The sequence below is a fragment of the Passer domesticus genome, chromosome 2, assembly GCF_036417665.1.
Source record: "Passer domesticus isolate bPasDom1 chromosome 2, bPasDom1.hap1, whole genome shotgun sequence".
NCBI classification, from domain to species: Eukaryota; Metazoa; Chordata; class Aves; order Passeriformes; family Passeridae; genus Passer; species Passer domesticus.
In genome coordinates this window covers 38,909,131-38,931,601 of record NC_087475.1, presented here as the reverse complement: position 1 = coordinate 38,931,601, position 22,471 = coordinate 38,909,131, and the positions used below count along the sequence as shown (strand labels likewise).

At 44.5% G+C, this 22,471-nt stretch overlaps 1 protein-coding gene and 1 long non-coding RNA gene across 4 annotated transcripts in view; one reads left to right on the top strand and one right to left on the bottom strand.

The window, feature by feature from the left end:
• The window catches only part of FGF14 (fibroblast growth factor 14), a 382,286-nt gene extending 366,513 nt beyond the window's left edge, over nucleotides 1–15,773 (bottom strand). Inside the window, exon 1 of one of the 3 annotated variants that reach the window (XM_064408334.1) lies at nucleotides 15,038–15,773. In XM_064408334.1, the coding sequence (XP_064264404.1) occupies nucleotides 15,038–15,245 (208 nt within the window). In that variant the 5' untranslated portion in view covers nucleotides 15,246–15,773. The remainder of the gene's footprint in view (nucleotides 1–15,037) is intronic. The other 2 variants (XM_064408332.1, XM_064408336.1) reach the window with 2 other exon arrangements.
• A 347-nt stretch (nucleotides 15,774–16,120) lies between these two features.
• Nucleotides 16,121–17,005, top strand: LOC135295338 (uncharacterized). Its single transcript, XR_010357396.1, has 3 exons — nucleotides 16,121–16,211; nucleotides 16,575–16,656; nucleotides 16,870–17,005. It is a non-coding gene; the product is annotated as an uncharacterized LOC135295338 (long non-coding RNA).
• The last annotated feature ends 5,466 nt before the right edge of the window (nucleotides 17,006–22,471 follow it).

The window sequence follows — 22,471 nt, the reverse complement described above, 5'->3', positions numbered from 1 at the left end:
GCATTCTATCAGGGACTTAGGGTACTGCACATACCCCTGAGGCAGAAAACATTAATGCCATGTACCAGGGACAAGGAGACTACCAGGTGACTCGCTCACTAATTTGTATACTGCAATGTAGGCAGTTTGAACTTTCATTTTCTGATATTCCTTTTTTTAGAACTATTTTTCAAAAGGATTAGAACTTCCTGCCAAGTCAGCCTTTCATTTAATAAATTTGCTCGAGGTCCTTCACTGAAGACACATTGAGACTTCTGAGATCTATTTGTGTAACCTCCAGTTTATTCTGGTTTTCACTGTTGCCTGTACCTAACTGAGCAATGACAAAACCAAGAACTGTGAGATTCTGAGAAAAAACTCAGTTCTTTCTAGAGGAAAACCCAAGAGAACCATGTTCACATGGAAGGAAACTGTTGTTCAGTCTCGCTGTTCATTTGCTGCTTGTTCTATTTGTTTTCTCTAGACCTAGAATTAGTTTGTTAACTAGATTAGTTAATGTCCTTGAGTGCAAACAGGGGAAGGTATGCTTGTTCTGCAAATTAGTCACTGTAAGATAAAATGGCAAGAAGATGAAGTAGACTAAAGCTGATGCTGTAAGAATTATTCAAGTAACAGTAGATTAAGGGCAGAACTATTTAATCTGTACAAGAAAAATTTTGCCTTCCACAGAAACAGGGACCTTTCCTTAGAAAAGCCATGGAGTGGTGGATTAGCAAGAAAGGATCTGAGTATTTAAATTTAGGTAGATTTAAAAAAAAAAAAAAAAAAAAAATTATTTACCACCACAAGGGTGGTCCCATGTTCTGGCCATGGAGAGAATACTTCCTTTATCCTCCTGTAAAACGCATCTTTGGAGGTCTGCAAGGACCTGAATATGATAGTGGAGCACTGCCATGTAAAGCAAATAGCAAGAAACTTCCTAGAAGAAGGATTAAAGATGGTGCTTTCAATTAGCATGACAAAAGAGAAAAGCACTATAAATGCAGAGACACAAAAAAACTTAATTTCTCCACCGTAGAAGTAGGACTGAAAATAAGGTACTTTCACTCTTGAAAAGAACCCCAATGCAGTTCATTTGGCCCAAGTTCTCTTAGTTACCAAGCCATATGAATAGTCCTAGACATGCTACATTAATGTTCTACTAACAGAAGAAACAGTTTTCAAGATAACTGATACACTGAGAAGTACTTATACTGAAATGCCTTTATTTCTCTATTGCTAAGAAGACTTCACTGGCTTAGAAGATTTGACTTGACTTCTAAATTCAGGGTTTTTAGAATAGCTTCAGAAATTCCAGCTTTTTCTAACAAGCTAACAGGCTGAATACAGCCCCCCACTGTGCCTTATTTTAATGCAAAACATAATTGTGTCCCATCATAAGAACTTTTCATAACTGCTTTTATTGTATGCAATGGAAATATAAAAATCTCTGTTAAATGCAACATCCTTCTTAGCCCCAAATTAAGCAGTGATACTTGGGTTTTTTTCATATATTCAACTTGTAAAGGAACAGTCACCTTAAGGGGTTTTCAAGGGATTGATTAAAAAATAAGAATTTACTGCTTACATGCAATCTTTTCACATTTAGCATTAAAAGCAAGAGTAAATATACCCTGTGCATCCTCACAGAGAAGAATCAAAGGACTCCAAGTGCCACAAACTGATTTTCTCTAAAACTATTTTAAAAAAAACCCACCTAAATAAAAACAAAATGCAAACTGGTTTATGCTGTCTAATTTTCATTGCTTTAAGAAAAACATACAAGTATTCTGGACCATACTGTCAGACTATAAGCCAGACCCTTTAAATTCACAGACTGTGACCAGATTTAGTCTTCCAACATATTTAAAGCATCAATAATCAGAAAAAAAATATTTCTTTACTCATTGCCTCACAACTATATAAGGGAAGAGAGCAACTAGTGGCCATGTAGGGAGAAATACATATCCTTAAATTAAAGGAAGATCAAGTATGTGCAGCAACAATGGAGATTGATGCCCATGTAGCTCAGAAAACAGAAAGTGGGTGTGCAGTAAAACAACAGGTTACTGGGAATACTGAAAGTGCTGACAAGTTTTGTTTCACATGCTCACACAAATGAAGGAATGACCCCAAATAAGGCCAGGGAGAAGGAAGTACAAGATAGTGAAGCAGAGGAAAAAAGATTTTATCCAGAGACGAAGGAAATCTCCTGTCCTTCAGCTCTTCCTTACCCTGGAACTCCATCTTGTTGTGAAAGAGAGAAAAAAGAGGAGATATGTTCCTTTCCCCAGCAAGATTGAGCTCTCCTTCCTGTCTGGTTCAGCCTCCTCAGAAACTCGTTATGATTCATTCCCTGCAGACTCAGGTCTCTGCTGCTCTGCTGCCAGACTTGCTCTGAAGCAGGTATGCTGTGCTCTCCTTCTTCCACCAGCTTTGCTCAAGGTCACCCAAGGCCCATAGGAAGCCCCTTTCTAGGTGCTCCTTCCTCAAAGGATGAAGCTGGGATTCATTCACTTTATGGAAGCTTTAATAACCCCTTAGCTGGTTCAGGATGGTGTTAATGCTGTTGTTAGTCCAGGTACAGCTCCTCTCTGAAGCTGGAGCCACAAGTAAACCTCTACAAGCACAGCTTGCCTTACCTTTCCTTACTGGGAGTGAAAGGCTTTTCTGATCCTCTTTGGCTGTGTTCAGATTGTTAAATTAAATAAGTGTTAGAGCCCTAGTCATCCCCACTCTTCCTCAAGACCCAGGCACCACCTCAGTGAGCTCTCTCCAAGCTAATCTGCCAGGGAGGGTGGTAACTGTAAGTGGTGTGGACATGAGCCAGGCAGAGCCATTTGGACTTGGATCAATCCCTGGCCCTTTTTAATTAAGCAATATAAATTCAGTCTTATGTTCCTGAACAACTAGGAGGAGTTTAAGGTGGGAGAATGGTATCAATGCCAAACTGAAGGTGGACAGTTCTTACTCACAATTCTGATTTGCCATCTGTTGATGAGGAGACTGGTTTTCCCTTTGAAGTTACTTGAAGATCTCCAGTGTAGGCTTTTTGATGGAGATTTGTGGTCATCTTCAAGGACTGAATGGCACCCATTCTTGACCTGTTTCACTGTGAATTTAATAAACTATTGGAAGAAAAATGCAAATTAATACTGAACCTATAGTGCCTTCTTCTGTAGTTTGTACTGCCCAGGACATGGTGTCTTGCACAAAGATTTACACAGCTTAAGATCCATGGAAGTACATATTCTGCATTTTAAAAGTTGTCCTGTAGAACAGTTTGGAGTGGGATAATACATTTCCTCTCCCCAGCAGTTGCTGTGGCAACTACACAGGCTGTTTCAGTTTAGCTTGAGGGCCACCCTCAGGAGCTGACTCCTCTGCCATCATCTCTCCTGCAGGGGAGCCAGCAGGTGTGAGCCCAGGCAGCTGCAGCACACACAGGACTCCACACACCCATGCAGGTCCAAAGCATCGAGGGCTGCCAGACAGGAGACTCCCAGGGCATCCAGGAAGGTAGGAGGCCCTGGACACGTGGCCTAAGGTCATGCTGGAGGCCATTCTTGCAGAGCTGGGCAGTGACAGCTGGTAGATTCAGGGGAGCGTGGGAGCACCTTCATTTATAATAGCAAAGCAATGTTTACAAGGATATTTCACCTTTAGCAAGATAGCTATAAATGGAATAAATTGGGAAAAGCTAGACTCTCAAATATAATACTCTCTCTATGTCCTTGGAAAGAAACACTTCTAGAAATAGATGCTTTCCATGAAAATGTCCTTAAATTTCAGCTCTATTTGCTCTTCAATTGATAAATAGCTTCAACAATTTCTAAATTCTGCTCGCCTGTAGGACTCTCTATCACTAACCTGTCTAAATGACTACAGACTCCTTTAATCCCTTTATTATTTACTTTATAATTTCTTTTGTCATTCTGGTTTTTCATCTCCCTCTGAGAATAAGTGGGAGAGAGAGCATCCCACACTATTCATGTATCATCCACATAGCCCCTGATAAAAACTCATTTAATGTACTAACATCACATTCTGGCTTACTTTTGTTCTAACTTCAGCAAGTTCCACCCCCAAATTCTTAACCTACATATATGACTACAAGGGCTTAGTATTTATCTTCTCCTCATCTTCTGTCTTAAATCTATTAGCAGGTGTTCTTTTTGGCAGCAAACCGAGACCATAGTTATTCCAGACAGCCACTGAAATCCAAGGAAAAGGAGCTCCAGAAAACATAACAAACCCTTGTTTTGCTGTTACTCCTGATACCTTTTTAAAAATACTTTAACCCAGACTGCACAATGTACAGCTTATTTCTGCTTTAGTTATAAGGCCCAAACCTTCAAGCCCCATTTACATTCAATGGCAGCTGGCACAAGTGGAATAAAATCATTCTCATCCAGCATCTAAGAGAAACTTAGTAACCCTACCATGATACTCACCTTTATATACTTATGTTCAATTATTTTTCTCACATTTTGCTCAAAGATTTTTTTAATGAGAGCTCCATATTTATGTAACTATCTTGAGCAACCCTTTAGAGAGTGTTTTCATCAATGGTGCATGGAAATGGTCAAAATCAACATCCGTGATGTTGAAGTGCTAAGAAAGCCAATGTCTTCAAAACATGCTTTCACAGAAAGCTTTCATTCAGGAGAGAATGTCTTACTGTGGCACATAAATCACTGGATTCATCTCCACATCAGTAGTGCTTCAGATACATAATTTCACATAAACTGCTAAGACAAATCAAAATGAGGAAAGGCAATAGAACAGAAAATCACAATTCCTCTATTCCCACTTCTTTGGTTCCAATTTCTCCTACCATGAGTAAACTTATTTCTTTTACCCAGATATGTATTACATAGGAAACTACAACAGGTTTTTTCTCCTATATTTTCACTCTTCCAGAAACATTTTCTGAGTTTAAAGTCCAGTTTGAAAACAAAGTAAGATCACCTTCAAAAAATGTGGTTCTTCATACATACGCTATATTATGACCTATGCGCTGTAAAATAATCCCATACTGCTTTCAGATATCCTCCTCCTTGGAAGATACCATGCTACAAGTTTCAAAGGTAGGAGAACTAATCTATGCCATGTTTCAAAACTTTGTGCATATAGCCATATGGATGTTGGATGATCCCCAGCCAGAGGAATAACGTGCTCTGACTCCATAACTTAGAAGGCTGAACAATTGCTCTATTAAACTATACTATATTACACTACATACTATACTATGCTAATACTAAACTATACTACAATACTAAAGGAAAACTTGAGACTTTTACTAGACAGTCATGACACAGCTTTGACTTAATTGGTCAATCAGTCCAAACAACTACCACTAGAGTCTAATTAACAAATCCCTTTTGGTAAACAATCTTTATATTGCATTCTATATGTGCTAAACAACAGGAACAGAAAGTAGAGATAAGAATTGTTTTCTCTTCTTTCTCTGAGCTTTCTCACTGCCTTCCTCAGGAAAAATCTTGGGAGAGAGAATTATGTCTCTCTCTGTTCAAAGAGTATGTGAATACCACATAACCAGAGCTCAACAGTTCAGAACACAGGGTTTAGTGACACATAGTCACTAGCTCTGCTACTAATGTCCCTGGCCAGCAGAAACCCTGGAGCATGTAGCACTGAAGTAGCATGTTACAATCCTTTCACACAACAATGTCTCTAAACTAGGCCATCAAAAGTGAGCTCAAAGGTGAACAAGGTGAATCAAAAGTGAGCAAGATCCAAACCACAGGTTTACTCTATTGGTACTCTGCTGAGGGTATGGACACACAGGGCATTCCTTGCATCCACACAGGTTTTGCAGCTCTCTGGCATCTCTTCTGCTTGTGCCATGGCCACAGGCTTCAAGGAGATACATAGCACCTAAGAGAACAGACAAAGCCGGGACCTGGAACCAACTCCCTGCAACACAAATAAGAAATGCTCAGCAATAATATCCAGGAAATTTCCCTGGATGCCGAGGAGTCCTGCTTTAACAGCAGAATCTCACACAAACCATTATCCTCAAGCAAGTAATATCCTCAAATGATCCTCAAAACAAATGAAAAGGCTAACATTTGTTATTAGGTCTTCTAAATCCTCTTTTTACGGTTTTTTCCTAATCAATCACAGTTGTTTTACAGCCTCTGCATTTCTTTACTTCTGCTGTTGTTTTGCTACTGTAAATTAGCAGCAAGTGCGAAAACAACAATGTATACAGCTCATGCCCAATTAAAAAAAGGGCAGTAGATCAGCCTACCCTTCATCCATCCTAAATACCTATTATATCATTAATAAAATAAGCCTGTGCAGTTGTTCTGCTCATGGTCACTAGCTAATTATTCAAAGTGGTGGAGAGGACTTAAAAATATCTGAAAGAAATACAATTAAGGGCTAATTAATTTTCCTCAAAGACCTTACCCAAAGTAAAAAGGTGAGATGCTTGCACAAGGAGAAGGTGAAAAAACACAAAGAGATGTGAGAAGCTATAATGGAGATGACAGAGTTCGGGATGGATCAAGGTCATATTCATAGAGATAATAAATGTCTGAGTAAAGCCAGAAGACTAGCAAATGTTGATTATGAAACTCTGTGCAACTAGATTTTTTGAAGCAGAAAGTCTCCTTCACATGGGGACAAACACAAAAAAAGAAAAAAGGATTTAAAACAGCAACTAGGAAGAACTCTCTCGGGGTATAAAGCTTTACAAATTTTAATCCACCTGTTAGTGCTACTTTAAAATATGGATTTTTGTGAGAGTCCAAGCCACAAAATTGCACCTGGGTTGTAGACATCCTAAAGGTAGTTCACATTTGAGATCTTTGGCTGATCTCCTAGTGAGATAATCTGCCTACATCACATCTAGGTTCAGTTTCTCAGAAACTATTAGCTGTCTGGGTTTGACTTGCAGTTTCAAGTTCCAAGAAAATCAGAACTGTAAAGTGGATCTTTGTGTCACAAGTACCACAAATTAATAGGGACTATTATTAATTTAATACTTGTTAAGATATTCCTGATAGGTTACTCTATGAGATATTACTGTACTAATGATTGAACTGATTTTTTAAAGCATTTCCCTGAGCTATAATTTTTCCACATATTTTCCTACTTTTTGTTTTTAATGCAATGTTTTGCACTGATAGTTCCTCTTCATCTCATTCAATGTCAATAAATGTACCTATACAGCAGAGAGAGTGATATGTGTAGAAACTACTGAGCGATTGTAGTGCTCTATAGTACACTTCTTTAATGAGAAGCATGGACTGGGAACTGTTTAATCTGGACATTTTGTTTGATTGTAGAGAGACATGCTCAGAAATACATTTACTGAAAGAGTAACAAGTCTGGCAAACTTGCCTTCTTTAAATTAGCATTTTCGTCTCAAACTTCATTAAAGGGCAATCAAATTCCTGCATATTTCCTTTGCTAGCATTGGTGAGAAGCAAGAGATTTATATGTAAACAGAAGTCTGCTTTTACAAGCAAGCTGTCTCTCCTGTTCAAACTGTTTAACAACGGTACGAAATTCTAGTTTTCAGTCACACTAGAGCTTAATTCTTTAAAAGCTTCTTCAAGAGAGTAATATTCCACTTGTTCCCTCAAGAGAAAGGACATTGTGAAAACATGCCCTTTTCAGGACATACTTCCTTATCCCATAGGCCTAGAAAATCCATAGAAATTAACTTCTTTTAGATGGAAGAAAGCAGCACATGCAAAGGGATGTGTCAGCTGCTACCTTGTTTTTGTCTTCCTAAGCCAAAGACCTCCTATACCCCCAGGAAAGGCAAGCTATACTGCATAGGAACCAAGATGATAGAAATGTCCAGGATTTCAGGACAGTTCAAGGAAGGAAAAGGCACCATGAAAGAAGTGCTTTTCACCTGAAAAGCTCTCCATAATCTGTAATCACAAACACAGGGCAGGAATAGCAATGGTAGCCTCTGTTTTTCAACAGAAGAACCAAGGAGTATGCACAGAAAGTGCAAATACCTCCACATCCTTTCCACACAGCACGTGGTTATGTAGAGCTCACTGCTATGCAAAGTTTTTTGATGCCCAAAATAGAAATGCTGTTTGATAACTGAAGTTGCATAGTTCTTTCAGAGGATACTACACACAGTGACCTGAATACAAGCTCCAACTTCACAGTCCAGTGACAGCTGAAAACTGAGAGGGAAGGGAAGGATCAAACTCAAAGATTTGCCCACATCTTGTGTTTTTTCTCACACCACCTAATGCCCAGAAGTTGAGACACGACAGGATCAACAGCTAAGGTACAAATCCTGCACATTCTGTATTCTCACGATGTTCTTATCTTTCTAGACGACAAAGCCATACACAAAAAAACATGTGACACAATGAATTCCAGTGAAAAGTGAAGTATATTCTTCTCTCAGTTCAGTAAAATACAGGCCTTTTGGGAATCTACAGTTTATTTGTATCACTGCCCTTGAGCAAAAGCCAAAAAATTCCAATGGAAATAAAATGTTTAACCTTAGTTTGATTCTACTGTCTGATAGGATCAGGTTCATTTCAGTGCCACAAAAAGATTAAGCCAGGTAATTTCTACGACAGTGCCTACTGTATGCAAGCACTAAACTTGTCCAATGCAATTCCTCATGCTGTTTCCAGTTAAAAGTCAAATAAGCAGGTGTCAGAGTGAAAAGACAAAATACAGATATTAAAATTAGACTATCAATTTCTGCCTGCAACTGTAAGCTACCTATTGTTATTTGACCCAACACAACCATTCAATATTAACTCAAAAACTGTTAAAATGTTGATTATGTCCACCACAGTATGGTACCTAAACTAGTAATTGAGTTTTATTGCAGAAGGTGTTATTAATCTGGCTTGTGCATTGAATATTACTACAGATATTATTATTCTGATTTCTCTATGCAGTTTCATCAGCAACTGTTTACTTTCCTTGTAACTATTAAACATGAATGCTTCTAACAGCATATGCTACAAATACACCAAACCTGCATTCCATGGATTCATTAAATGCTTTTCACTTATTGATTTTTGAGGTTTTGGCCTCAAAATTCTTCTTCAGAGTCAGTGTGCTCCTGTTTTGGATAACAGCTTTGTTAATTATTCACACGCTATTTTTCTTTGCTGCAGAGTATATTAAAAAGAATACATTGCTTACATTTTGCTTGCTGTGTGTTCAGTCCATCATGATGCCAAGCATCATCAGTTCTTTTTGCAATTATTATTTTCAGTACTTCTGGATGGATCTACTGCAAGGATTCACTTCAAGAACACAATAATTTATTTTTTTTAATAGCCAGTCTGAAGAGGAATATACTCTTTTAAGCACTTCATTATATGGTCTCCAATGAAAAGATTTTCTTCCCAGCTTAATTTGCTGTGACAGTAGAAGCACAGTCTGCAAGAAGGGGACTCTTCCTGAACTAAACCTGGGTGCAGTCTGACAAACTGTTCTCCTACTATATACGCATAAACTCTTCCTGTACAGAGGCAAGTAGCTCTTGGATGCATTAATTGTACCTCAAGCCACGTGCTACATCTCAGCAATTTTTTCACAACAGAGATTGTAAAGTTTTATGATCGCTTGATGTTTTGTTACTCTGTGAGTTGTTCAGTAAACTAGTAATTTATCTTTGAAAAGCTATCATTCACTGAAACGTGAAAAACAAACAAAAGTGCCAACAGCACGCTTGTGCAACATTCAGAAATTGCCTGCAACTTCTAACAAGCAGAAAGGGAAGGCTTAGGTAAGTAACAGTGTGTCCAAAATCACAAAAGACATCTAAACCAGAACTAGGTATAGAAACAGACCACTGCTCCCCAAGCAACAAGATCTTCCTTGACTGAGTGAAACATGCTTCAGCAGGACTCACTGTCTAGAGGCACATTTGGCAAACCTCTGTAATAAATATTCAGTTTAATTTGCACACAACCACTTTATTTATCTATCTGCAACCTTGACTCAAAAGATTTTATCCTAAATGTTGATTGTTCCTATGGAAACCTTGGTAGTGACCCCACCAGCTATAAAATGCACCCTCAGAGTCAGTGCAAGGGCCCTATTTCCATTTCTTTAGATTTATGAAGTCCTCTTGAAAAACTGGTTTCCAATTTCAAGTAACTCTCTCATCTCCAGATTATATTTTTACAGGCATTTATTGGACAGAAAATCTTTACAAAGGGACAAATTCAGAAGGTCTAAATCACTCCTTTTTTAGATTTGAAGTCAATAGGAATTTTAGCTTAAAATTAATATACTTAATATAATCCAAGAAGGTTAAGTAGAATAAACATCAAGCTCAAATGAAAAATGCATACACATAAATATTTAAACCAATGATATCTGTAAATACATTTTTTGTATTTTCCTTAAGCCTAACTCATCCGTTTTATATTTGAATTCATTTATAAATGGCCTGTCATTAGCAGACATTGAACTAGGTGCAAACATTTTATTACAGTAGGGAGACGCATGAGCAGGCATAAATTTCACCCCTTAATGAGTAGAGTATGCAATTTAATTTGATCAAGAATAATTAAATTTGTACAAATTCAGGAAATGTATTCCAGAGAGGACAAAACTTCAATAGGTGAAATACATGTAAATAGGCAGTTTTAAATTTGAGCAAGAGAAACAGACCATGCCTTAACTCCCACTACAGGAATTTAAGCAGTCAGAGCTGCTTTTCGGACCTACATGAAAGAAACTTCAAGGACCTGAGCCCACAGATCTTACTGTCTTGTCTTTTGGTGGGAGGTTTCCTTTCCATGAGTAAGGAAAGCAGTGGGGAGATCAAATTTTTTCAGAATTCAGATAAAGACACATACCTACTATATATTTTATGGGCAGGACACAAGCTTCCATTTCAAACAGATCCTCACATGGCTGTGCTTAGAAACTTTTTCAAAATTATTAGCAACCAGGAAATACCAGACAAGATATTTTATGGAGTAGGAAATTAACATGGGACTATGCAGAGACTCCAGCTGCAGCCTGGATTTCAGACTTACTGCTTTTAAAACAGGTTTTGTATTTGAAATTGATGAGATTGATACTAATTTCCTAAATTAAATCCTCCATCAGTAATGTATTTATAGTAATGCCAATTGCCATCTACTCTCCTGTCAACATCCCTGACTGTGTTGGAGAGATGCTTCTCCTTGGAAGTGAATGGAGAGGAAACCTGATCCATCCTCTGTCTGTTGGGTTGCCACCAGGAGTGAAATGTGATAGCAATTCCCGCTATGGGGGCATCTAGTACTCCAGCCAACACACCTCCCGTGGGCACCCAAACAGCTGGCATTTGGAAAAAAAAAAAATCTATTCACTTGCTGGACTTGCTTCAAAAAGCAACCAGAGATAATCTCCTTTCCCACTTCTCCTCAAGCCTCAAATTCTCCCCACAACTTTGCCATTCCCTAGCCAAAGATATCCAGTTTGGAGGCTGGGGATGATGGTGGAAAAGCAGGAGGACAGTATCTTATTATAACAAGCCCTGGTTCAGGACTTATGGTTTGGAGCAGTTTTTAAATATTTGTGAGGAAAAGTCCCTTTGCTCTTGCACTCTTTGAAGTCCCCTCTGTGTGTGTGACAAGCAGGAAGGGCAGAGTTAGACAGAAATAATTGCAAAAGCCAGTGAGGCCCAGGGAATCTGACACATGGCAAACATTTTCATGAGAGACAGGACACTGCAGATATGAGGGGCTTCACTGATTGTAGCACCATTACACTGAGGAACGTTCAGAAATATTCAGTAGCTGAAAACACAGCCACACCTATAAATTCCCAAAGTTTTTTCTCCTCACGAAGAAATACAAAGAGGTAAATAATTGCAGCAATCAAACGCAGCTCCTCTATCAAGGATATCAAATCTGAAACCAAGGGGTTTCAGCCAGCCATAAAACCAAAGCCTCCTGATGCAATCCTGCCAGAGACTTACACACAGCCCTTCGGACTCCCCGTCCCTCCCTGCCGCATTCGTCCCCGTCTCTGGAGCTCGGACCGGTGCCGGTTCCCGGTGCCGGTGGGGCGAGGCCCCGGGGACGGCAGGGAGCCCGGCAGGGGGTCCGCACACGGAGGGGGGGCTGCAGCCAGCGCTGGGGAGGAAACGCAAACGAGAGAACATTTGGAAAGGAGCCACTCAGTCCCGTTTCTGGAGATAGACCAGCTCTAGGAAGGGACAAAAAAAAAAAAAAGTGCAGCAGGCCGAAAATAGCTAAATAGTCTGCAATTACAGCCAGCGTTAGTTGCCTAACCTGCTGGATTTTCTGCACGGTTGGATCAGCGGCAGATGCTCGCTCATTTGATGACTTTTGAGACTGAAAACCCCGGCGGCTCCCGAAAAGTTTGGCGGGCAAAGGGGGCGGGGGCGGTAGCAGCGCCCCGTGCCGCAGCGGGGATGGGGTCTGGGGTCTGCGGGCTGCCGCACAGGGGGAGCCCCACGGCCCGGGGGCCCCAGGCGAGGACGGGCATCGCGGCACCGGCTCCCTGCGCTCCCGCGGGCGACCCCAGCCTGAGTGGAGATGATCTGCCGTCAGAGCAACAGCGCCTGTGACCGAGCTACCAGCTAATCCGGCCAAGTGGATTATTAGCCTCCTCAGACAGATAGCCGCAGTTCAGCGCTCCCGGAACGGAGTGCCAGGACGGGGCGTGCGGCTCGGCCGGGCTCGGCGTCCCGGCTGCTCTGACGGGATCAAGTCGGAGCGGAGCGGAGCAGCGCAGACTGTGCGGGCGGGCAGCGAGCCCGCGGAGCTGGCCGGAGCGGCAGCACCGCCAGGGCCCCACTCCGCGCCCCCTGCCCGCTCCCCCCCGCCCACCTCGCTTCTTAGACGTGTTCCCCCCACTCCTTCAGAAGAGGGGGTCAGCCCTCCTCGGGCTAATGCGGCCCTTCGCAGGCAGGGTGGCGGCGGGGGTAGTGCCGCTCCAAATCCACTCGTCCCATATGCAGAGGGAGTAGCTAAGTGCGGCAAAGTCCCCGGGGAGGTGGAAAGCTGTGCCGCGGTTGCCTGGCACTCCGAGGGAGACAACTCGGCTTCGGGGGCCGATATCTTGACAGCCTGGCCTCCGCACGGAAAGGACACGAATCTTTAGGGGTAGACCAGAGTGTGTGTGTGTGTGGAAGGGCATACGCCTCACCCCCCCCCGGTATGCAAACTGAAAGGCCTTAGAAACCACCAGTCCTCTTCCCGCCCCTGCCGCCCCCCCTCCAAATCCCCTCCTCAGGAGCATCGCCTCTTGCCCAGAGCACCACGGCGCTGGAGCCGGCCGCCGCCCGGGGGCTGGGGAGCGGCGGCAGCGGGCAGGGCAGGCAGGGCCACGCCGCCGCTCTGCTCTCTCCCCGCGGTCGCGGCCCCTGCGTGCGCGGCCCGGGCAGGCGGAGAGGGGCATCCCCAGGGGCTGCGAGAAGGTGCTCGGCCGTCCTGACCCCGTCTGGCCCATCCCGCCCGGGGGTGCACACGGGCAGTAGGAAGTGGCCCCCGGCCACTGGCTGCAGTGCTAAGGGACGAGTGAAGCGAAGGGCATTTTGCGGGAGGCTGAGCGCAGCCTCCGGCGGGGCATTTCAGCCTCTTTGGTATGCTAAGTGGCTGGTTTTCACTGCTGCGGCAGCGGCGGGGGGGAAAGGGGCGAGACGAGCTGGCAAACGGAAGCCGGGGGCGGGGAAGGGTAAATCCGCCGAGGTGCCCACCTCGACTCTGCACCGGACCTGGACTGAGCAAAGCAGCAGCCGGCAGCCCGGCCGCCTTTAAGGAGAGGGGTGCGGGCTGCTAGGGCTGCTGCTTGTTGATGTTGGGGTGTCAGGCAACGAGAGCCTATGATCTACTACACTGCAGTGCCGGCGTCAGGAGCCTCCTGCTCGGGAGCTGCCACTGCAGGGCAGCCGGCACACACACACCAGCGCAGCCCTCCCCTCACAGCCCGGGCTCCGGCGGCTCTCGCCTCCCCAGGCACGCAAGTGCTTGCAGACAACCTGCCGGCCGGGGTGAGCGAGCAAGGCGGCGTGGGGGACCAGAGGCCGGCGGGAAGGGCCGGTATTTCCCCAGAAAAGCTCCCGGCTCCCCCTCCCGCCGAGCATCCCTTCTCGCCCACCTTGCTCGCCAAGCCGCGGGCTTGGCCCACGGCGCCCCGAGCAAGAGGGATGCAACAGCAGCAGCGTGACCCCCAGGGACCAGACGGCCCAGAGCACCTGCATTTGCATTTCTTATGTAATGTACTGCAAGTTTCCCCCTCGGAGCCGGGCTGAACCGAAGCGCATGATCCCGGCTGCCAGGCAGACATAGAGACGGACGCAGAGACACCGGTGTGTGGCACAGAGGGGTCATCCCGGCAGCGAGAGGCGGAGGAGCGGCACAGCCAACCCGGCGGTGCTGCTGCTGCCACTCGGCATAGCTGGCCGAGTTGCCGTCTGGGCACAAGCCCCAAGAAAGTGTCCATCCCCTTTCCTCGCCACCCTCTACCCTCCTGGCCTTGAGTGCCGAGGGTGAGTGATAACTCAGGGGAGCCCCCAGGCCGCGGCAGGGGGTGTCTAGCTTGACTTCAGAAAGCCGAGCGAGGCGGTGGGTGGGTGTGTGTGCGTGTGGGGTGACATACTGCAAGCTATTCAGAAAGTGCTGTGCAGGACCCGCGCCCCGGCACACTCACCCACCGCAGGCAGGGCCGGCTAACACCAGCACAGGAGAGCCAGTCTCCTCTTCCCAAAACTGACTGGGGGGGCTCCCGCGGTCGGGAGTGGGGGGCTCCACCGCCTTCCCCACAAGAAAGGTACTGATGTAAAAGTTTCCTCCTTGGAAATAGCACATAGGAACTAGGAGATGCCGGCTGGGCGAGGGTCGCCTTTGATTTTATTTTTTTACCCCTTTTCGGTGGTGACAGGGGCTGAAGCTAATACAAGCCGCTCCTTGCTTATTCATACACGTATGGACATGCATGTCCGTGCTGGCCTCGATATATCCCCCCTTCTCCCCTCAGCAGGATTGCGGATCTACCTCGGCGAGCAACAGACAGGGCAGCATTAAAGAAAAACAACGCATTGCAATGGATAGCTTACCAGTTGGGTTCTTGTTTTTCTTAAGACTCTTGCCACAAAGACACTGCAGCATATGCGATCCTTTGCTGAAAATGTTCCAAAGAAACCACATTGATTTGGGCGAAAAGCAATCCAGCAGCTTATACACCCTGAGAAAGAAGAGATCCTTGCGGTTGCATAATAATAAATTGAGATCAGTTCTCCTGAAGAGGGGCACCAGTTTTATCATAGAAAAAGCGATTATATTCCGATCTTCTCCCAGTTTTTTTTCCTCACGTGGTATATTTCTTTGAGACTTTTCAGCGGATGCTTTTTTTTCAGCCAGGCTGAACGGTTGTTCCCCCTAGACCAACAGTGGATTATAACCAAAAGCGTGGAGAGCAAATATAAGGAATCCCTTTTTTCAGCGTGAAGCCAAACGAAAAGTAAGGTAGTGAAATCCCAGCCGAGGCCAAAACCTCATCGGAGACACCGGCAAAACGCGAAAGAAAGATCCCCAGAGAGAAAACCATAGCCTGGTACTTGACTGCTAGGAGGATGGGTGGATCTGCAGAACAAAAGCCACGGCAGGATCCATCCTACTGAACGACTGCCATTGTGCAGCCCCGCGGCGGGAGAGCGCACCGCCAGCACCCGGCGAAGCCCGGCTGAGGCGCAGAGAGCGCTGCCGGCCGCGGGCGCGGACCCCGCCCGCAGCCCCCGCCGATGCCCCGCAGCCCCCGCCGCCGCCCCGCGACGCCGCCCGCCCTCGCCCGCGCGGGCCGCTCGCCTCCGGCCCCGGCTGCCGCTGCGCCCGCTCCGCCGCGCAGGAGGCAGCACCCCCGCCCCGCGCCGCCCGCCGCAGCCTCGGCGCCCAGTCGCCGGCGGGCGCCGGGGGAGGAGGAGCCGCCGAGCCCCGCCGGCCCCGATCGCCGTCACGTAGCCACGTGCGGCCCGGCCCGGCCCGGCACCGCCCGCGGGCAGCACGGGTGGGCTGCCCCGGGGCCGGCCGCCGAGCGCGCAGACCTGTGCCCCTCACCCGGAGTGCCCTGGCCCCCGAAACCTGTCCCTCCCCCCGAGTGTGGGTCTTGCCCGTCTCGGCCATGCCGTGTCTCAATGGTCAGGAATGACCAACGCAGTCGCGAACTGAATAAATGAGCCCGAGATGGGTGTTTTTTGCGGCAACCTGCTGGCATCAGACCTAGAGAGCGTTCTGGTGAGATTTGGGGGTTGCCCCAGAAGAGGAAAGCACCGTATGTCTCAGGGTGTGATGATGCCATGAGCGGGGAGTCCTGGGCCGGGACTGGGGTTCCTGAGTACCACAAATCCCCAGAGAGGCAGTGCTAACACAAAGCACCTGCTGCACAGCCGAGTTGACAACACGGCCATGGGCATTCGGACCGGCTCCTGAGCAGCGCCAGTCCCTGCTCTCCCCAGGCCCACCCGGGGAGCGCTGCCCTGTCACCAGCCCTCCACAGGGCTGCACCCTGGCCGAGCCCAGAGCGGTTGCACCCACGCGTGGCAGTAGGGGCACTGGAAGAGCTGGAAGTGATGCCCGTGTTCTTCCTCTCCCCTTTAGAAGCTCTGTCGACTGTTTGGATACTGGAAGATGTTGGGAGATAGGACAGAGATCACGAGCAGATGAGGGAAAATACTATGAGGTAGTAAAAAAGGAGCTGCTGAAAAGTGGGTGGAAGGAGAAAGCAGGTGGGAGAACACAGGGCAGTGAACAGCTCCCTCTCCCTTTCCTTTACCCTCTCCCTCTTCCTCTCCTCCATCTCCCTCTCTCCTTCATTGCCAAAGTAATCTATATCTTCACTATCATCTTTTCTTTAAAGAAACGTTTGCTCTTTGACCATTCTTTTTTTTTCCAGAATACAAACTGAAAGTTCCAGGACACTGTTTTCATATATGGAATCTCTAATAATATTCACATTCCTTCAGACATGGTCAGATATTGGCGTTTTTTCGTGAACCCATGGAAGTTTTCATTGCTCAAGGAAGTGTAAGACTAAAATACAAAAAATGCAGAAGTTTGTGTGTGTGCTTTTTCTGCCTTGCCAGGATCTGTTGCTTATCGACACTGAGAAATGCTTCTAGTAAACATTTGGTCGGCGCACCAGAAAAACCCACCAGGAAAGAAAACTTTTTTGATAGTTTTAATTTCAGTAAGATTCTGGATTTATACATATAGATGAGATGCTTGGTTACTAGATCCTCATGTGCATTATATTTAAGTATCATTACTGTATTTTACAAAGATGAAGAATTACACATAGCAATGAGGTGCTATATTGTAGAGAAGTAGCCCATGGAGTTTGCAGAACTTTGGAGAGTTCCTACCTCTGAGCACCCAAGTTTTTAGAAATAAAAAGAAGCAAAGCTTGATAGATTAAATGTAAGAAAAATTAGAGTGATGCAAAGGTCGCAGAGGTGAGACTGCTTTGTGCAAAGAAGTGGCTTGGTCTCTTGTTCTGTCACCTTGGCTGTGCTGCCTGTTGAGCCGATGCACTGTCCTGCTGGCATGCGGATGTTCCACAGGCTGCCGGGAAGACAAGCTGGCTCAGCCACCTTGCAGCCAGCTGGCTGGGAGTTCACAACAGCCCTTGTGCTATTCATGGTAGCTCATATGTCACAACTCTCCACAAACATAAAACTGATCTAGAGTATTCCCAAAATATCTGAGGTCTGCGTCTGTCTTCTCTTGACCTCGGGAGCCAACAATATGTAGCTGGGCACAGCCTGTGATCTGTAGAAAACAAAAGGTTATTTACCAGCTTCCCACCCAAGTAATTGGTATATATGTCCCTCAGGCTAGCATGTAACTGCCTACTTTCTAAAAGAGAGTAAAACTTCTCTGTAGCATCTCATCATCGTTCAGCTGTCAGGAACTGTGGCTATGGAACCCAAGGGGGCTGATTCTGATGGTGGTAACATGATTTAAAGTTTATGAGAATTATACACAAGCAGAAATTTCCTATCTTAATTGAGACAACAAATACACACCTTGCCTGTCTGATAACTTAATGCCCTTGAAAAGGTCCCCAAAGCATGGCAGGCCTGCAAAAGCACGAATTTATTCAGGATTCCTCTTTATGTAAAGTCAAAGTCATGGAAAGATTAGCCTTTTGAAAAAAGAGTTGACCTAATATGAAAAAAAAGCTGAAAAAAACCCCCACAAAAAAAAAAAACACAAACCAAGAGAACTTCAACATCTAGAGCCATCTGAGATGTCCTAGTATATTTTGCAAATTCAGGCATGGAAGATCTGATTCTGATCTATGGGAGACCAAGGCCCTTATGGAGCTGCAGGTGGAGACCCCACAGTGCATCCTAGAGAATCTCAAAAGGAGAGTGATTGCTACCTATGGGTGAGCTATTTTATGGAGCTTCTAAATCCTTTTTGATTGCATGAGGGCTTAGATACTCAGCTCATACACAGACACACACAGAGTTCAGTTTAGGCTTCTTGCCCACAAGCTGTACCCCAAACTAAATGTTTGTACCTGTAGATTCTTGATATCCCTTGGAGGCAGCTAGTTCTGAACACCTTCATCTCTCCCTCTTCTATGCCAGGGGCAGTGTCTGGAGGAGAAAGGGAGAATGAAACTGTCATATTTTATAATAGAGTTTTTTGACTATTCCACAGAGAAAACATCAGAAAGAAGTCCCCAAATACCAAGAGCAAGAGAGATAAAGGTACTGAGCCTTTTTGGAAATGTCACCGTGTTCCTAGGGGAAAAGGGAATAAGGAGGGGTTGTCAGTCTCCCTTGATTCAGCATACAGGTGCACTTGCCCTGAGTGAATGAAGAGCATGAGTTTGAACAAATTTGGACATGCTGATTCACCAGTTCCAGCCCAGTACCAATTTCTGCAGGACTATAAGGATGACATTTCTTATCTGAGACAGGAAGAGAGAAAATGGGGAATAGACCATATTCTTACAAGGAAATGTTTGCCAAATCCATTGTTCCATGTATACAAAAAGAAGTTACCAAATATCAGGATTTTCCTGTTTTTCCACTGTGGTGAAAGAGCTGCAGGAAGTTCTTGTGGCAGCTCAGGTGAACAGTGCCCTAAACTGGTGATGCACTGGTGCCCTGTAGAGGTGATGCCTGGTTGAGTAGCCTGGGTAAAGCTGAACATGCACGAAGGGCCTGGGATTATTTCCATTTACTAAAGGAAGTGGATATTTTCATGAGCATGAGTGCTGTCCTCAATTACCTGACTCTGTCCTACAGCTCATCACAGCTTGTGTGGGAAAGAATGAGCTAAGTGAATGGGAGAAAAAGCCTGGAGCTCCCTCAGTAGAGGCCTAAGGTCCCAATGTTCAGTAGGACCAATTGTGGAAGGACTACTGTTTCCATAGAGAATAGTAAGATTTTATGAGACATTAAATGGGTGGTGGATGGGATATGAGTATGATGTAGATCTAGTGATACATGAAATGGTCAAAAATCCAGATCAGAAGCCCTGGCTTCTTACCCTGTTTTGGACTAGAAGCTCCGTGAGAGGTTTTACAAGGAGGGGCCAAGTTTGCTTTACTGAGCAATTTGTTGATTTTTATGTAGCAACGTGAAAAAGGAGTTTTATTCAAGGGTCAGGACTCTGGCATGCTGGGTCTGGTAAAACATAAAAACTGTGCCTAGACTAGATCTATTTTTTCAGGGGAGAATAAAAGACTTAAATTGGAAGTAGCAGCCAGATTGAGACAGCTCAGATATTGTCCCACATTACACAAAATGTAATCTATTCATTAGTCTGTAAAACACTTGAGCAATGTTCAAAGGAATGGAAATGCTCCTGCATGCCTTAACTGCATGAATATATTCCCTACCAAATGTAAGGTCCAGTGGCCATAAACACGTATCAGCCCACTTGGATGTGTACCAGCCCTGCTTCCCCCAAGGGAGAGGCTAAATGCAGGTGACCTGGCAGTCAGCAAAAGGGGTAGTGTATGATGCCATGTAGGTTTACATGTAAGATTTGTCTTCAGGAAGCCCATTAAAATTCCTCCCATCCAACATGAAGCAAACTTGCCCAAGCAGGTTGTGGTAGCTGTACTTGCCTCTGTCTAACCTGCAGCACTCACATGGCAGTGACTGCCTTTAGGGCACTGGACAGGGGCTAGAAAGTGGTGAGGGAGTTGCTGATTGAGCTTTTCAGCCTGCAGACGTGTCTTGGCTGTGCTGCTGGGGTTGTTTTGATACCAGCTCCAAATGGCTTTAGCACAGAGGCTCCTCGACAGACCAAAACTTTGAGAGCAGAGCCCTGGCTACTCCATTATATACAAGCAGCTGTAGAGGCCTCTGGTTATGCCAGGGCAGCATCCCTGTTTAGATTGCAAGGCTAATTCCTCAGTGTTTTGCTCTGTGGAAACACAAATCTGTCATTGCAGAGATCATAAACCGTAGGAAATCTGAGATCGTTGTGGTCATTCAAATAAAATACAGCTATGGATAATAGAGCAGAAGGAATTAATTTTTAAACAAACCTGGTCGAGGCACTGGTTTCAAAGGCAGATTGAGCCTCTTTTCCTTCAATAACAGGAATTCCATAAAGTGCAGCAGCATGTAGTAGAGGGCAGAGGATAGTAATTTGAGAAATATAAAAACGTTGAGGAAGCAGGTAGAGTTAAGATAAATATACTGCAAGAAATGTCACACAGACTTAAGGACAATGGCATTGAAGAAGCAGTTAACTGTGGAACTAAGCAAATATTTCAGGTTTTAGGACAGAGGAAAGACTTAAAATAGCTTAGTCTAAGTTGTTTAGGTGCTACAATGGTCTGGTATCTGTAGTTGCTTGATTTAATTTCAGATATGTGTAATTGCTATGAAGATTGACTAGTGAAACTTTTACAGTTCCTAAAGGGCAAAGTATTTCTGTTACAGCTCTGTGGCCAAATTAAAAATGGTGTCAGTGAAGGACAGCAAAATGCTTTAAGTGGTTAAGTGGAAGAAAATAATTCTACTTCAGCTAAGTTTTTGTGTCTCAATTTATTGTATTTGAAAGATGTGAAGAAATCAAACTGTTTGGGAAAGAAGAGGATACTACAGTGTTTTTTTCATTGACCTGAGCAGTAGAAGCAACAAATTCTCTGAAAGATCCTTAGAACAGGTACACAGCACACACTGATGAGAACATAAGGCTAGCATGGTACCTTGACCTTCATGATCCAACTAGGAAGTATAAAGTATATGCCAATCTGAATGAGAGTGTTATTGGTACAGAAAGCAGAGACACGGTTCCTGTAGAGATAGAGAGAAGTACAGTGGTGACAAGCTTGAACACATTTGCAGATTGTTTGCCTTGGCACCATTTAGTAGGGCACCCTAAGGGAGAAGCTGTGCCAATTAAAGCGGTGGGCATGAAAGGTGGTGTGGTGGGGTGCCAGGCTATTTAAACAAAGTGTGGTGAAGTGTAAAGACAATGCAGAACTCTATGGGAATAGGTCACCAAAGAACAGAAAAAATCTGTTTGCCATCAAAGCAGACTAGGGGAATTCGCAAACATCTACCTGCTGGACACAGAGGACTTTTTCCTGAAGTGTTTTAATCTGCAGTGTTTTCTTAGCAACACATATTCTCTGAAACAATAATCATCATCCACGAGAGGAAATCAGAGTCCCCTAAAGGAATAGAATCCAAACCATTCATAATCTTAATCAAGTACCTGTGTCTTTCTTTAGAACAAATTATTTTCCAGGCTTGACTTGATTATGCAGTTCATCAAACTCAGCCAGTGATATCAAACTGTCATAAGATAAAGAGTACCCTTCAAATAGATACGTAAGAAATAGCTGGAGAGAGAAGTCAACTCACCTATAGAGTTGCCTGACATAGAAAATGATCTCACTGAAAAATTAGAGATGGCCATGAGAGATAAGAGGGGAAATCCTACCTGAGTATCTTCTGCTGATTATGCAGAGAACTGAATCCAGCCTACCTGCAAAATTAACCAGTAGCCAAAGTTATAGAGCTGGAAGTAAGGGGCTCTCTTCAGAATAAAGAGAGTGATAATCCATTTTCTATGACCTGTAATTGCCATAACCTCTAACAACAGCCCAGTATAGCAAAACACACATGGGCCAGGTATTGACTGGAGCTTTTTCTTTCTTCTGTGTTATGTATATGTCTGATGTCATGACATGAAAATTTGTGAATTGCCCAGGTAAATAAGACCAAAAATCCCACAAAGCAGATAAAAGAATTCAAGAGCTTAGTTAGCAGAGACAGTGTCAAGAGCTGTCATTTGGATTTTTTTCAGTGAGAACTCTCTACATGCCAGATTTTTATTATCGCTAATCATTTCCAGAGCTGAAGTGATCAAGAGGAATAAAGACACTCATTCTCTTTTTTCCTTTTTTTTTTTTTTTCCTTGACCATAAAAGGATCCAAGGCTTACCCAAGACAGAACTAATTCAGATTTAGCTTGAGTACTTTGACAGGCAATTTTGCTGTACCACTGAAACA